At 42.3% G+C, this 17,214-nt stretch overlaps 1 protein-coding gene across 2 annotated transcripts in view; it reads left to right on the forward strand.

Moving 5' to 3' along the window:
* BRWD1 (bromodomain and WD repeat domain containing 1) overlaps positions 1-17,214 on the forward strand; it is a 53,075-nt gene that overhangs the window by 19,528 nt on the left and 16,333 nt on the right. For both annotated transcript variants that reach the window (XM_035114784.2, XM_035114785.1), the window contains 17 exons: positions 858-1,083; positions 2,201-2,386; positions 3,852-4,035; positions 4,562-4,655; positions 6,909-7,049; positions 7,367-7,452; positions 7,972-8,164; positions 9,428-9,526; positions 10,094-10,201; positions 11,583-11,707; positions 11,797-11,879; positions 12,287-12,398; positions 13,009-13,070; positions 14,203-14,358; positions 14,597-14,717; positions 15,790-15,915; positions 17,009-17,084. In XM_035114784.2, coding sequence (XP_034970675.1) covers positions 858-1,083; positions 2,201-2,386; positions 3,852-4,035; positions 4,562-4,655; positions 6,909-7,049; positions 7,367-7,452; positions 7,972-8,164; positions 9,428-9,526; positions 10,094-10,201; positions 11,583-11,707; positions 11,797-11,879; positions 12,287-12,398; positions 13,009-13,070; positions 14,203-14,358; positions 14,597-14,717; positions 15,790-15,915; positions 17,009-17,084 — 2,178 coding nt within the window. The remainder of the gene's footprint in view (positions 1-857; positions 1,084-2,200; positions 2,387-3,851; positions 4,036-4,561; positions 4,656-6,908; positions 7,050-7,366; positions 7,453-7,971; positions 8,165-9,427; positions 9,527-10,093; positions 10,202-11,582; positions 11,708-11,796; positions 11,880-12,286; positions 12,399-13,008; positions 13,071-14,202; positions 14,359-14,596; positions 14,718-15,789; positions 15,916-17,008; positions 17,085-17,214) is intronic.

A 17,214-nucleotide genomic window follows, 5' to 3' on the forward strand; every position in this document is an offset into this window, starting at 1 on the left:
GTCAGAAAAATTAGTGGTGTTAATAAATGTATCTCATATTCAGCTTTTATTTCTTCTGAGCTTGTTTTCTGATTCATGTGTACTGTATAGTATATAGACAATCAGACTTTAGTCCCAGTTCCAGTGGAACCTTGATTGTTAGGACAGTGCTTTCTTCTGTTCTTGCAAACCTTGCTTGAGAGATGCCTCTGATTTGTTAAATCAGTTTCCTGTTCTGTCCAAAACAGGAAGTGGCATTTGAGTGCTGCTTACAAGTCTAGTTTCCAATCCTGCTTTACAGCCATTGATTAAATCACAAGTCATTTGTTTGGTTATCTTTAGAAACTGTGGCTCCTAATTGAAATCTGCTTTTAATCTGAGCGTATGAACCAGATTGAAGGGGATGAGGAATTGCTCAATCTCATTACTTATTTATGCTTCAACAAACCGCAGTGTGTTAAAGCTGCCGAGTTATGTTTGAACCAAGCCTTAGTCAACTAAAGCTTCATTTGATAAATCTGTTAGAATAAAATTTAATCAGAGGGGTTAAGACAAGGGCATGCTAAAAAAATAAAAATAAAGATCATTTTGACAGAATGGAGGAAGAGGTGGACCCCTACTAGATGTTAGAAACATTGGTTTGGGAAACACACTTTTAGCTCATTGAAAATAAGAACTATGAAGACCCTCTGCTTCTGAGGAAGTCCAGTGTGTTTGAAACATGTTGGCTGTTCCTCATAAAACTAATAACAGCATTCTGGCACCAGCTAGAGGCCTGCCTCACCCTTCATCCTTTTGGCCTACTCAGTTTACTATAGTATTTAATGTCATTTTCCTCCCTGCAAAGTTGATTATATTTAAGTTTCATTTCTTTCTAGATTCCTGATCAGATGTTCTTCCACACTGACTACCGACCACTGATTCGAGATTCTAACAATTATGTCCTAGATGAGCAGACTCAACAGGCTCCTCACCTCATGCCCCCACCATTCTTGGTAGATGTGGATGGAAACCCTCACCCACCAAAATACCAGCGGTTGGTACCAGGAAGAGAGAATTGTGCAGATGAGCATCTGATACCTCAGCTGGGATATGTAGCAACAAGTATGAATGGCAGTCTTCCACCTCTAACTTTGATCTCATGAAAACACAATACAATCCATACTGTAGTCTTAAGTAGCTATGGTGTTATGTTTAGGGTATGCTATGTTAGTTATGTCTTCAACAAACCTTTTGGATTTTTTTTGTATTGTGCAACTTGATCGGTTAACAATATTGTTTCTTAATACTCAGTGCTTGTAGAAATTGTATTGAAAAGGAATCAGGTCTTAAAGACAGGCAACATTATTTGTTGATATCTAAGACAATATTTCTTAATCATTTACTTGAGATCTAGGGTAGAAAATCAACCAAGATATAAAATTTTCTAGTGCGCTATTTTGCTGCAGAAATTTTTCCATTTCCTAAATTCATTAGTAGCAGCAAATGCATGCTAATTGAAAATAAATATTAGACAGTGGACAGTTTATATTCATTGACTAAATACAAGTAACATTAATATGCTAATTGGATCACTCTCTAGGGCAGGCTTCCTCAAATTCGGCCCTCCAGATATTTTGAGACTACAATTCCCATCATCCCTGACCACTGGTCCTGCTAGCTAGGGATCATGGGAGTTGTAGACCAAAAACATCTGGAGGGCCGAGCTTGAGGAAGCCTGCTCTAGCAAACTCAAGAAATTCCAGTTCAAAACTCTGGAAAACCCATATCACTCTTGAGATAGTTTTGCAAGTTCTGAAGTAGGCACCAATTTAGATGCTCTCCAAAATTGTAAGAAAAAGGGTTAGGTATGGCCAAGGATACTTTCTCCTGGCTTTCTTTTTAAACTAGTGCACATAAGTTCTAAACTGTTTTTGAACTCTGGAATGTAAAAAGCAGCTTGGAGAGTCTGGAAGGCACCTTCTAAGCAAGAGCCTCAAGGAGGAATTTGAGGGCTTTTCGCATCTCTGGATCCTAGCCATGGCTGCTAAAGGCCTCCATTTCCTATTTATTCAGCAGAGTATTGACTGTTTCAGGATGACTGAGAGAGCAGGCAAAAAACAAACAACATAAAATGTAGAGGATATTTTAAGAGATTGGTCAGAATGGGGTCAATATTCTGACAGTTGTTATTAATTCTGAAATTGCTAAATGTGTGTGCTTTTCATTTAAATTTTGTAAGGTGATGGAGAGGTCGTGGAGCAAGTAATAGGTCAACAAACTACTGACCAGGAGGAACTGGCTTTGGAACCTAGCATACTTGATGGCATGATTAGACATTTACAGCAACAGCAAGACCAAAGAATTGGTTCAGATCAAGACATGCTTCCACCTGGGCCACAAAATGGAGATGAAATAGCTAGAAGAGGTCAGTGCTTGCTTTGAAGATTAGAGGGAAATTATAAACTTTTGCTGCTTACTAGTATCTCTGACATAAAACATACTGATGTATCAAATTACAGGTCAAAAACATACTGATGTATCACATTACAGGTCAAAAAGCCAATTTGGGACACTATCTTGTCTCTCAAAAAATGAGAAATATGGCTGTCTCCATAGTGTCATCCCTATTATATAACTTCCTCCCCTTTGAAACATGACTTGATGCCTATCGTTACTGTTTTCTCCACCTTTGGAAGTTACTAATGTCCAGCTACCGTGTTTCTCCTAAAATAAGACGTGCCTCTAAAATAAGCCATGGCATGATCTTTTAAAGGCAAAAAAAGAGAGACATCCCCCAAAAATAAGACGTGTTGGGGGTACCGGTACCTACCCGACCCTGACGTTCGCGGGACCCTCCTGGGCAGGAAATAGCCGCCTCAACCCTGCTGTGAGGCCGTAGCAGGAGACCCGGGAACTCCCCTGCGGAAGAATCGGGCACGCGCGCAAAAAACAAGTAAGCGGCGGCTGATCCTTCTGGCCCCGATGCCGTCTGACGCCACAAAGGAGCCTCAAATGAAAGGGGGAGCGCGAGCGCTCCAACGCAGCCGTTGCTGGAGTTAGCCCCCAGGCGTCTCCAACCGAGAAGAAGCTCCGCAGAAAGCCCCCCTAGGAGGTCGGAGAAAAGGCAGCTTCGTTGCTGAAGCCGCACACACCGCCGCTCTCCAGCTGATCGGCGGGGAAGTGCCCGCCCAGGCGATGTAGGGGCGGACTTCAAGCGAAAAGCAGGCACAGCTTCCTGAGCGCTCATGGCTTCTCGAGCACTGGCGGGGTGGCCGCGCAGGCAGGGGACTCCCAGCAGCTCAGAGCTGCTGCTGAAGAGAGCGCACACCCTCAGGTGCCGGGGCAAAGTCCCAGCCGCGCCGCGCCGTGTGAAGCCCAGGGACCCGGCAGCGGGCGTCGCACAAAGCCCCAGGACCCGGCAGGAGCCAGCAGCAGCAGCCTCAGCCGCACCGCGCGAAGCCCCAGGACCCGGCAGCGGGCGGCACGCGAAGCCACAGGACCCGGCAAGAGCCGGCAGCAGCCTCAGCCGTGCCGCGTGAAGCCCTGGGACCCAGCAGCAGGCTCAGCGGGCGGCGCAAGAAAGCCCCGTACCATACTTAATAATGCTGTACCATGCTTACCGGTAATAAAAAAATAAGACATCCCCCGAAAATAAGCCGCGATGTATTTTTTTAGAGGAAAAATAAATATAAGACGTGTCTTATTTTAGGAGAAACACGGTAGAATGCGTAGATACTTTGTAGTAAATAAATACATAAATCTCTTGGGTCATCCAGAAGAGTACTTGGTCTGAAATCTACAATTATTCAATAGAAGATGCAACACGCCAAAGCTATTCGCTGCTGGAATGTTTTTACTGCATGTATTTTATGAATATATCTTTCCTTTAGATTTCCGGAGGCCAAGCTCTGATATCCAGTCCCCTCCTAATATTGGCCTGAGACGTAGTGGTCAAGTTGAAGGTGTGCGCCAGATGCATCAGAATGCGCCAAGGAGTCAGATTGCTACAGAAAGAGACCTCCAGGCTTGGAGACGGAGAGTAGTTGTTCCAGACGTGACACCCAGTATATTTAGGTGTGCAGGCTTACTGAACTAAAGATTGTTATGGAAGCAAGTTACAAGTATTCATACATTTAATTAAAAATTAAAAAATTAGGCATTTGAGAAATATTTTTCACTTGGTTTTAAAGTATCATTTCCTGAAGACATCATTTGATCAGCATAAACATACGTTTCTGGTCTGTTTACTACCAGTTACTACCCTTGCCCTAACTTTAGAATCCAGTTCTCTTTTAACCTTTCATGTTCATACTATTAACTCTAGATTAGAGCCTCTGGGCAGGAGCTATAACACTGCTGTTCTACATGCTACTTAGTTTTATTTTTGTTCTGCTTCTCATCCAGTCACTGTTGCCAAAGACCAGCATTAATTGAAACACTAGCCTATCATTTTTACATAACGGTAGCATGAAACTGGTGTATACATGCACCAGCTTTCCTTCAAACCAGAGTAAGCAACAGAACTGTATACTGTAAGTACTTTACCTTTCACTGATGTGGTTCTGCTTTGTCTGACAAGCATTTAAAATGCATTTTTCAGAAATCAAATGGAGTATAGGGTTGCAAAAGGAGAAGAAGAGAAACGCATATATACAATGGAACAAAAAAGGAAGTTATATCATTCATCAGAAAAGGTAGGAAATGTAAGATATAGAATGTCTTATGAGTAACATGAGGGTACACAGGTTGTTACTCAGAGAAGAGATTTGAATGCAATAGAACTGTGTGCAAAGCTTGTTGAGTGGCAGAGTTGCAGCAGTGAATGTATACATTATTTCCTCAAATCCCTTCTATGCTCTTAAATGACTTCTTCACATTGCAACTAGGAATAAATGTTAGAGTTCCTGGCATCTCCAGTTAGGACTGGGAAGGACCCATATCTGGAACCCTGGAGAGCTGCTGCCAGTCAGAGTAGGCAGTGTTGAGCTAGATGGACCATGGGTCTGATTCTATCCAAGGCAGCTCCATCTGTTCTAATGTAGATACAGTGGTGCCTCGCTAGACGAATGCCCTGCTAGACGAAAATTCCGCTTAACGAAAGGATTTTCTGATCGGAGGTTGCCTCGCTATACGACGAGGTTTTCTATGGCCACCGCTTCGTCTTGCGAAAGTGGCCATAAAAACCTCCGATCAGAAAATCAGGGCATTCATCTAGCGAAACGGGAACACCGCCGCCTCCCGCCTGCCTCCCCCAACATGGAAGGCAACTTCAGAGACGTTCAGAGATGCCTGTCACACAAAGATTGGCGGGCGCTGCTTGTCAAGCCCGGCAAACAGCGCCCGCCGATCTTCGGATCCGTGTTGTGTGACAGGCGGGGGTGGGGGGAAAGCGGAGATTGTTCTCCGCTTTCCCCCCACCCCCGCCTGTCACACAAAGATCGGCGGGCGCTGCTTGCGGGGCTTGTCAAGCCCGGCAAACAGCGGCTGCCGATCTTCGGCTCTGTCCCCCTATGTGCTTCGGCTCAGGGAAGCAGGCACCTGCCCGCCTGCCTTCCCCAAGCAGCGCCCGCCGATCCTCCGCTTCCCCCCCATCCCGCCTGTCACAGAGGGGGAATCGTAGGGGCTTGAGAAGCGCCCTACGATCCCCTCTGTGCGACAGGCGGGATGGGGGGAAGCGGAAGAAAGACCCTCCGCTTCCCCCCCCATCCTGCCTGTCACAGAGGGGGGATCGTAGGGGCTTGAGAAGCGCCCTACGATCCCCTCTGTGCGACAGGCGGGATGGGGGGAAGCGGAAGAAAGACCCTCCGCTTCCCCCCCATCCCGCCTGTCACAGAGGGGGGATCGTAGGGGCTTGAGAAGCGCCCTACGATCCCCTCTGTGCGACAGATCGTTCTCCGCTTCCCCCCCCACCCCCTCTTGTCACACAACACGGATCCGAAGATCGGCGGGCGCTGTTTGCCGGGGCTTGACAAGCCCCGCAAGCAGCGCCCGCCGATCTTTGTGTGACAGGCGGGGGTGGGGGGAAAGCGGAGAACGATCTCCGCTTTCCCCCCGCCTGTCACACAACACAGATCCGAAGATCGGCGGGCGCTGTTTGCCGGGCTTGACAAGCCCCGCAAGCAGCGCCCGCCTATTTTTGTGTGACAGGCAGTGGGGAAGGCAGGCAGGCAAGAGAGCAAGCACCTGCCTGCCTGCCTTCCCCGCCGCCAGTCCCCCGGAGCCCATAGGAACACATTGATTTAGTTTCAATGCATTCCTATGGGAAACCGGGACTCGCTAGACGAAAAATTCGTTACACGAATTGACCCGTGCAACGAATTAATTTCGTCTAGCGAGGCACCACTGTACAGTAAAAGAGAAAAGAGATGATAGCACTCAAAACACCTGAAGGACTGTTGCATAGGTTGCTTGTTCTTTGCTACCTAAGAGATAGATCAAATTGACTTGTTACAGGGTAAATTTAAGTTGAGTACAGTCGTACCTCGGGTTATGAACACCTCGGGTTACGAACTGTGCAAACCCGGAAGTATTTTCACCGCACGCACGTGCGCAAAAGCAGCGCGCACATGCACAAAATGGCGGTTCGGGTTACGAACTGCGACCCGGAACGGATCGTGTTCGTAACCCGAGGTACCACTGTATTGGTAGAAGCTTGGTTCAGTGGAACCAGTTGCCTAGAAGGCTTTGTAGGTTCTCCCATGTTAGAGGCTTTAAGCAAAGGCTGGGCAGCCTTCTGTTGTTGGGGGGGGGGGGTTACCCGGCTCTGGATTTCCTACATGAGCAACTGGCTAGACTAGATCACTACAAAGCCTCCTCTATGATACTGTGACTACTTGAATGTTTTTCATTTAGAATTTGACAGATTAGGTTCCTTTTATCTCCTTTCCAGTAATTCGTAGTGCATACTTCACCTCTAACTTGGCTCTTTTTTAATGGTCCTAATTCAGAGTGACTCAGAAGATTCACTGATACAATCCAAGAGAAGGCTTTATAGACGGAAATATGCTTTGTATCAAGCACGGAATAAAATTGAACAATCTGATTCTTCTAGTGAAGATGGAGATGGAGGTTCAGGATTCATTGAACAGGTGACTGCTCCGATTTCATGTTAGTAATTAGAACTAACAGAAATTCTGATTTCCGTTTGTTTTCAAAGTCCTAACATTTACCAACAAAGGCAGGGTAGATACAATTAGTATCAATTAGATACAATTAGCAGAGCCCCCTTCAGTGCAGATAATATAGGAAGCTGACATTTCAGTGATGCATTTTATTGTGTTGTACTATGTAATCAGTTCTTTCTTAAGTATTGTTTTTTTTTGTTGTAGTTTTGTAAATCTTCAACCTAGTGGTGATAAAAGAGAAAGAATGAACAACTCTAAATATTTTCCCATTTTTAATCTAGGACGCAGAAGAAAGTGATGGGATGAATTTGTCTTCCCATGAGGAAGAGTGGAAGAGTGACAGTAGAACCAACAGTGATAGTTCCAGGTAAAATCAGTTTCACGTATCAGTTTGTGATGTTTGTGAGCCCTGGTAGTAGCCCTCATCTTGGAAATAATGCTGTTTGGTGTTTAGCAGCAAATTAAGGGATGTTGAAAAGTCAAACTTAAGAAACCTCCCAGATTGTTAGATTTTAATTAGTACCTTGCAGTAATATCAATGACACACCCTCTATACTGGGATGTTTCTGTGTACTCTGGTGGAAAAAGGGAGAGAGAGGCTATTTCCTCTGCAAACTGTGTTCAGTGCACCAGGAGATGTACTGCCAAGAAGAGGGGAGATAGGTAATTGCCACCTCTTTCAGAACTATATAGTTCCTCATTGTAGTTTGAATGTTTGAAATTCTATGTACGTGACTTTATAGTGTGCCAGTTACAGAACTACTGTTGAAATTAAGTCAGCTCTGAATAATATCCAACAAACTTTAAAACTAGTTCAAGTGCAGTCAGTTCTGAGATCTCTAACTTGGCTGTGTGTGTTTCCCTTCCCCCTCTTCCCCCCGCCCAGTGACTCTTCAAGTGAGTATTCTGATTGGATTGCTGATGCAGGGATTAACCTTCAGCCTCCTGTAAGAAGCTCTCGGTGGAAAACTATTAAATACTGTAGTTCTTCTGAAGATGAAGTACCACTAGGAAAAATGTCTACGCGAAAGAGAAAGAAAAAAAGACGGAAAAAATACAAACCAAAACAGCATGAGGAGGTAGTGATTTTGGTTTTTGTCAGTTTTTAGATACACGCAATCAGTTAATGTGATTTAGATTTCTTCCATGCTTTGAAGACAGTCTAAAAATTATTAGTGTATTTTTATGAATAGATGAGCACAGGAGCATTGCAATCCATGACATAAACATTGTAATGTCCTTGTTGGTTCGTAATGCTATTCCAAACCATGGCTTAAGCTTGAACAAGGAAACATGCTTAAAGGTAATTGCAGCCCTATTTAAAGTGGACCTTAGCCACAGTGATATAAATTTTGGTTACAGCCAGGTAACACTGCTGCAGGGATGAGGATCCTGTGGCTCTCCAGATGTTATTGGAGTCTTCCCATCAGCCTTTGCCAGATTGGCAAATGGTCAGGGTTGTTGGGGTTAAGTCCAGCAACAAGTTGGTTTGGAAAATTTACCTGGTGCAGAATGATACAGCCAGAGCACTTGTGGGAGTTGGACCTTGATATCATATAAGACCTATTCTGTATCAATTGGCTGTCTGTTCATTTCTGGGATCAATTCAAGAAGCAGCTTTTGGTCTTCCAAGTTCTAAATCAGGCATGTCAAACCTGCGACCCTCCAGATGTTTTGGCCTACAACTCCCATGATCCCTAGCTAGCAGGACCAGTGGTTGGGGAAGATGGGAATTGTAGTCCAAAACTTCTGGAGGGCCGCAGGTTTGACATGTCTGTTCTAAATGATTTGAGACAACATTATCTGAAGTGTCGCCTACGTCTGTAAGAACCTGCGTAAGTATTAAAATCAGGAGACCCTGCTTTCTGGTCTGCCTCTGAGACCTGTTAAACAGATGGAATAGAAGGGTTAGGGCAGGCATCCCCAAACTACGGCCCTCCAGATGTTTTGGCCTACAACTCCCATGATCCCTAGCTAACAGGACCAGTGGTCAGGGATGATGGGAATTGTAGTCCAAAACATCTGGAGGGCCAAAGTTTGGGGATGCCTGGGTTAGGGCTTGCCCTGCACCTTTGGCACTCCCTCTTCAGGGATTTGCAAATGACCTCATCTCTGTAAAAACTCTGAAGTCTCATTTATTCAAGGCTGTGTTTGGCTGAATTGTGCCGTACTTGGGGGAGGGGAGAATCATTAGCTGCTCATGGGGGTTTGTGTTTTGTTTTATTTTCATGTGACTTAGAAATTTGTAAACTGCCTTGAAATACAGATTAAAAACCTTTTAAATAAATTAGCAGTCATAACACTGTGTTATAATTTGGGTAATCCTTTATAATTATGCACAGGTGGATGCACCCCAGCAGTCCTGGGAAGTTCAGCCTCCTGATTGGATAACAGATGTCAGACTCCGAAGGTCTCCTTTTGTTCCACAAATGGGTGACGAGGTAAGGGAATTTACACTGAATCTAAGCTTGATTTGGTAAAAGTAGCATATGTCTTGGAAAAGTAGCCATCATCCACAAGTAGCAAGCTATGCTGTGGTGGTGGTGTTCTCTTGTAAGGTTTCTTTAGCTTTTAAAACTACAAGAAGGAGCAGCCACCTAAAAACAGAAGCAAAAAACAGAAAGCAAGCTGGGATTGGGTCCTAGCATGCCAGCTTTCCCCATTCTGTCTTAAAGGGTTTCTGGACCTTGAGGCAGAAGCGACGTGGCTTGTTTGCATGTACAGCTGATGTGAATAGCAGCATATCATACTGTAATTGGTCTTTGTGCTCAGCTTTATGCTGTGAATGGAAGGAGAGTGTAGGAGTGGCTGGTTTCCTTTTCCCTCTTTCCATTCAACTTGGATGACTATGCAATTTTGGCATGGGGGAATTTGTGAGTGAAAAAGCCAGTGGGGTAGCCAACCCCCTGTTAATGTAGCTAGCCTTGCAAGTAAATAGAGAAAATGTTTCTCAGTTAAATTAGTTTTGGATTTCATTCACTGATTAAAAAAAAAATCATTTTTGTTAGGCAATATATTTTCGACAAGGCCACGAAGCCTACATTGAAGCAGTGAGGAAAAGCAATATTTGTGAACTGAATCCTCAGAAGGAACCATGGAGAAAACTGGTTCTTAGGGTAAGACTGGTTCAGCATGGGTGTTTGCATACTACAAAGTACTTTACAAGTCTTCTCATTGGTCCCTTAAAGGAACCAGTAAAGTAGGCAAGGATGAGGCAGTGGTGAGCCTAGTGCACAACATGAGTTGTAGAGCCGGAAATGTTTCAGAAAAAGGGCAGCCCAAATTATGAAAGGGTTGGAGAATCTCCCTTCTTAGTAAAGGTTAGAATGTTTGGGGCTTTTTAGTTTATAGCTCAGGAAGACCTTGTTGCTTGAGGAAGCTTCAGCTGGAACCTGAAGTCCTTTGGCCAACCTCGGCAGAGTCAGTCCAATTTCACAGCAAAATGGGAAGGCATTTCTAATCTGCTTTACCTAGAAGTAAGCCCCACTGAACTCTGTCAGACTTACTTTTGAGTACTCATGCATAGGTTGCACCATACATCTTAAAATAGGTAGCCCTTTTGGCAAAGGGCCACTCGGTAACACGGTTACACAAATTTATGGTGTGACCGCATGTTGAATATTGTTTACAGTTCTGGTCACCTCACTTTAAAAAAAGACAATGTAGAGCTAGAAAAGGCCCGGAAAAGGGCAACCAGATGGATCAAGGAAGGAGATAATGTATATTTTAAAATCAATATAGGGAAAGTTTGATTAGGATCCAAAGAACCACAAGCAGAAAGGAAATGGCGGCGTTCTACTGCAAGGTGTAAAATAAGTGGAAAACACCTGCTGCACATTTGGATTTAATATGATAATAATAATAATTTATTATTTAGACTGTGCCCATCTGGCTGAGTTTCCCCAGCCCCTCTGGGTGGCTCCCAATCAAGTGTTAAAAACAATACTGCCTTCCATTTTCCCCTGAAGTACATTTATCTTAATCTGTTCATTTATAGAAACAGAATTATGCCTGTGCTTTTGAAATGGCCAATGTAGCAAAGGATTAACCCTTAGGAAGCTTAAGCACCTGGAAATGAGTACAGGTTACATTATGTTTTGCTTCTAGGATTGGAGAAGGGTCATAGCTCAGTGGAGCACCTGCTTTTCATGCAGAAGGTCAGTTTCAGTCCCTGAGATCTTCACATAGGGCTGGGAGAGAATCCTAGAGAGCCACTGCCAATCCTTGTAGATAGTACTGAGTTAGATGGTATGACTCGGTTCCTATGATTTGAGTTTTGAATTCTGGCTCAGAAATAAGTTGCCCAGTGGGAAATCTAGTAACATATACCTATCAAAAATCTAAACTTGGGGTTTGTTTCTTCGGGGGGTAAGGTTGTGAACTGTCTTAAGTTTGTGTTATGCCCATTGCTGCTGGACTCTTTCTATTCACACTTCATATATTGTGAATAATTGCACTATTATTAATGGGATTCTTTATTATTTGTCCATCTGTTAGGAACAAGAATTGGTAAAAATTGTTGGGATACATTATGAAGTTGGGCCTCCTACACTATGCTGCCTTAAGCTTACCCTTATGGATCACATTACAGGACAGCTTCTAGACAAATCATTTTCCCTCATGTATGTATTTTTTCACTTTTTTTTTAAAAAAAGCATAATGCAGACAGTCTGAACACATTTGAAGACTAAGTTTTAATTTTTTCTCCTAGATACCATGATATGCCAGATGTTATTGACTTCCTTGTGTTAAGTCAGTTCCATGAGGAAGCACGACAAAGGAACTGGCAACCTGGTAAGTCTATTTTTTTAATACTCCCATGTGCCATCAAGCATTGAAACTAGGAAAAAATGAAAGAGAATTTAGAATGATTCGCTATCTGAATCATGGGCTGGTTTGTTGTTGTGATGGTAAGTTATTTCTTCATAAGTGATAGGAATTGAATTTTAATGTTACAGAATCAGTGATTTTTTTGAACTTTGCAGTAGTGCTTGAATTCAAGAACTGTTATAGATAACATCCATAGTCTACAGATTAAACATGTTGGATCATGTGACTGTCTAATTGTGTTGTGATTGACCATTTGTATTGTGAATGAAACACAGTATTTTAATAGTCAGATGTTGCATGTGCAATCCTAGACTAGTTATTTTAAAAGTTAATGTGGAAGAACTATATAGCATCTCATGTCTTCCTTACAGATGATCGCTTTCGTTCAATTATTGATGATGCTTGGTGGTTTGGAACAGTTCTGAGCCAAGAGCCATATCAGCCACAATACCCTGACAGCCCTTTTCAGTGTTACAGTGTTAAGTATGTGTTTTTAGCATGGTTATTTGAGTTTGATATTGAAAGCTGCCTTAAAAACAAAAGAGCATTCATACTTTAACTGCTGTTAGTAATCTTTCAAAGGCATGTTGGTGTTTATAATGAACCTAAAGAGGAGGAGGAAAATAAACTCTTAAGTTTACCTTTTCCTTTTCTTCTTTGGCTTTTGCATTAAGCAAGAATGTAGATGCAGAGGCAGGCCACAACACCAGCTTCACAGCAGCGGTGTCACTATCACTTATTAAGAGGGAGAAGGACTTGGAGGTTGGGGCTGTGCAGGTATATCACCCAGAGCTCACCCAGTGCTCCCACCAGTGCATCTGCACTGATGTTTGTACGGAGCATGTAAGAGAAAAGGATTGTGACTCTCTGAACTTAAAGAGTGGGAGGGTGTGGAGCAATATAAACAGGGAATTTTAAATATATTTTGTTGTTCCCTTTCTGTAATTCATTCACCATGAATGAGCAAGTTTTCTAAAATCTTTTACCTTAAAATATAACATTAAGTCTGATCATTATTGGGGATTATTTTCTGTTTGAAAATACCTTTACGTATCTTTAAAATTTATTTTATTTTTGCTTATTTTTTAAATAGATGGGACAATGGTGAAACTGAAAGACTTAGCCCATGGGACATGGAACCTATTCCAGACAATGGTATACAAAAATCAGATGATGTCATTTTTTTCTTGTTGAACAAACAGACAATAAATGGGTTAGGAGGTCAATAAACAATTGTGGGTTTGTGGGCTTTTGTTCTTCTGCTACTACCTTTCGGGGAAGATAGATGTGAGGGTTGGGCAATGCTAGTTTTTCAGAAACCGGTGATTGAGATTCATGGGCACACCAGACACTTGTGTGCCTTTTTGTCCCTGAGAGAGGGTAATCCACAAAGTTATGCAGTGATGAGCCTGAAAACAAATGTGTGCATGAGTTTGCTGTGCTTGCAGGTATATTGGCATTAGATCTGGCTAGTAGATTTTGTGAAGCATCACTCCTTGTCAGCATGTGTGCTTATCCCCCTGATCTATAAGGAAGAAAATTTCCTGTCTAAACTAAAGATTGGCTATGGGGTCCAAACACATCCCATATTTGCTCAAGATGGAGCTCCACCAGTAGTTATGCTTTGCAATTATTTAGCAGGTAAACAGGTTTTGTTTCAATAGCCAGATTTATTTTACGTAGGCTAGAGCAGGGGTGCCCAAACTTTTTTCGAAGAGGGCCAGATTTGATGAAGTGAACATGTGTGAGGGCCAACCACAGTTGTTTAGCTTTTTTTAGGATTGAAGTTGTTGAGCTTTTTTATAATTTTACCCCAGGACATATACTGCCACGGGGGCTAGATTAAATCGATCAGTGGACCAGATTAGGCCCCCGAAACAAACTTTGGACATGCCTGGGCTAGAGTTTTGGAGAAACCAAGCCCTGGTATTACTTTATTTTACTGAACTAAATAACAGATAATTGGACACTGATGTGTTGCCTTGCCCTTTAAGGAAGTGGGCAGCTTACATTTTAGCTGTTGCCTCTATACTGTACCTAGTCTTAAAACAAAGGACCTGTTGAAGTATTTACAGAAGTCCAGATTTAATTTGGACACCTCTTTTAAGAGAATTGATGTTGATAGATCTGAACCTGGATATTCAGTGAACAGAAATCAAACTGACGTTATTGTCAAGTGCCTGGCTACCTCTGACTTTAAAAGTTTATATAAGAAGTGTAATTTAATAAATTTACTGCATTTTGTTTTGTTCGCCTAATGTCTCCTGTATTTCTGGAAAATAACTAGTTGATCAGCCTGTGGAACTGGGAGCTAGTGTTTCTGTGACTGCGGAAGAGATGGCAAAATTATTATACAAACCTCAAAAGGGAGAATGGCAGGGGAAATCCCAGAGTGAAGAATGTGAACGGATTATCCGTGGAATTGATCAGCTTTTGGCACTAGGTATGTATCTAGAAATCTGGTACCTTTTCCCCATCATGTTTGTGTAGTGGATTAAAAACTTTGGATTCCTATTGCAAATACTCAGACCGTGTTCCAGTCTGACAAGTTTTCTAAAAGGTTGCTTAATCTGTTTTTAATTTCTGAGAGACTGTATGTAAATCTGTGATGTATGTAAATTAAATACATTAATTTAGATGCTTCAACTGTTGTTGTTATTTCTTTATTCATTTTATTACAGATATTTCAGCAGCATTTGCTGGCCCAGTTGATCTGAATAGGTATCCAAAGTACAGTACAGTAATAGCTTATCCAACAGACCTTTGGACTATCAGAATGAGACTTGTCAACAGGTTTTACAGGTTGGTCTGAGACTGCGCTAGAAGGATGATAGTATATCTGTCTTATAAAATTGCTGAAAAGTTAAGCCACATGTAATATTGCATATTTTGGAAATCCTTGATATGCTCCTTTGCTGAGGTACAGTTGAGATGAGGCAACATTATAACTTCAGTAGGAATTGGATGTTTACTACCCTTAAAATATGGCAGACTTTGGGTTTAGCTGCAATACCACAGTTTTCAGTATTTCTAAATAGCTTTTAGTTACCTATATTAAGAATTTAGCGTAACGTACGTAGTTCACCTCTTATGCAAGGGTTAGGTTCCGGAGGTCCAAGTGCATGCAAAAAAACAGGTAAAGCTAGGAAGCCATAGAAAAGGGCTCTCTGCAAGGTGGATGGCTTCCCTGGCCTTGGGAAAGTGATGCAAGGGCTCTAGGACCCTACGAGAACCATTGTGCCGCCTTCCCAAAGACAGGTAAGCCTGCAATCACAGAGTTGTGTGGGATAGGTGGGGAAAGGGGATACATGGAGAGTGGGTTTCCCCTTCATTCATTCATTCATTCATTTATTCATTCCCTACCCACCCATGCAAAGCTGTGATTGCGAAAGATGCAGGTTACCTAAATACAGATGCCTGCCTGACTGAATCTTTCCTTTCTAACACAGTGAGGAAAAAAGTTGTATATGGGAGGGATTTTCTGGTGGCTTGAGTGAAGAAAGGGTCACAGTTGTACTATCAAGAAATAGTGGATACAGAATATTTTTCATGTAACTGTGATAAAAGTAAGCGCAGGGTGGGTGGTGATGGAAATGGGAAATAATACTTTCAGAGGTTTAAAAGTGTGAAGTGTGAATGGCACTGGTGCACTTTTGCATGAAATGATCATTGTTAAAGAAACTATTATATTACTGACATGAACATGGAGTATGTCTGGATTCAGCAAGAAGCTTGTTAAAACTCCATGATAAATGAAAAGCAATATTTTTTCCACTTAAACATTTCCAGTTTTAGTGATTGAACATTTCCAGATCTAGTTGTTGCATGATACTTTTCTCCTAATTAAAACTAATTTGTTTACTATTAAACATAGGAGGCTTTCTGCATTGATTTGGGAAGTAAGATGTCTTGAAAGCAATGCTCGGACTTTCAATGTGCCCAACAGCACTATTGCTAAATCTGCTCAGAAAATCACAGATCAACTCTTAGAATTCATTAGGTAAGCAATATTTCAGGATGAAATATTTTTGGTTTTTTGTTGTTTAAAAGGAAATCAGAATTGTCTTACTTCTGGTCATTGCTTATGACCATGGTTTACATGTCAATGTTCAGAATAGATACAGTATTCACAGAAGGCTCTTGCCTCAAGTGGAGGCTTCTGTAAACAAGAAGAGGAAGGGAAACAATTTTTCTTTGCTTTGCTTTTTTCAAATTTTCCCCTTTTCCTGGCGAATTAGCCACACAGCCATTTCAGGATTCAAGTTTCTTTAGCAGCCCAATCAGGAAACTTCTTTGATTATCTTAAATGTTCCTCTTTTCTCTCTTGCCATCTTCTCAGCTTCATTTTCCTGCCAGCTGGGCTCATTCCTTCTCTTTCTATTGTGTGCGCTAATTGCTTCATTCTTCTTTTTGTCAGTCTCTTTCCATTGCCTTTTCTCTTTATGGCATCTTTCTTCCTTTTCATTTTCTATCCTCTGGTAGGTCCCAGCTGTGTGGCTAGTTTGCCATGAAAATGGAATGTTGGTCACCATGAAGGGGCCTTTTCTGACAGACAACATCACACAGCCATGCTGCAGCCTGTAGTAATTTGCTCACTGGTACTGCACAGGACTGAAACACAAATTTAAGACAAATAACAGTACCTATTTTTCTGGTGCTGTGGTTCAATTCTAGAGGTATATTAACTGAGAAGGTCTTTGCAGCTTGGCCAGAACAGAAACTGAGAAGACTGTGAGAGGGAAGGAGTAGTAGTATTTAAAATAATTCAGAGGTTTTCTGTGAGGACTCCTAGAACAACATGAACCCAGCAGTGGTTGCTGTGTTGTCTACCAGAAAAGGCCCTTTCACAGTAACTGAGCAACATTCCATTCTTTTGTAGATCCATTGCCACCTCCTACACTATTTCAAAGAGTCCCTGAACCCTCTGAAGTAGATTCATGAGTGTGTACAGAGGACTGAACACAGAAATGGAAATCTGCTAAAATCACCCTGTTTTTCATTCAAGGTGCCTCTAAGGGCATTAAAGAAATTTCCACAAGCGAAGGCAACAGAACAAGATACAACTATTGTAACATTACATTTTTATTTTCCAGGAATCCAGATTGTACAGATATTTTTGAGTTGTGCATTGCAACTAACAATGGGGACAGCATTGATCCTGATTATCTGGTAATAAAACCTTATTTTTATCCTGCCTAGATAATTGCTAGCTCCTCCCACTTCAGTGCTATTTTATTAAGCCCTGCCCTTTCCCTTCACCCTATTAATAATAGTAGAGTAGGCTCAGACTTGTAAGTTC

This window comes from Zootoca vivipara, chromosome 4 (assembly GCF_963506605.1).
Source record: "Zootoca vivipara chromosome 4, rZooViv1.1, whole genome shotgun sequence".
Classification (NCBI taxonomy): domain Eukaryota; kingdom Metazoa; phylum Chordata; class Lepidosauria; order Squamata; family Lacertidae; genus Zootoca; species Zootoca vivipara.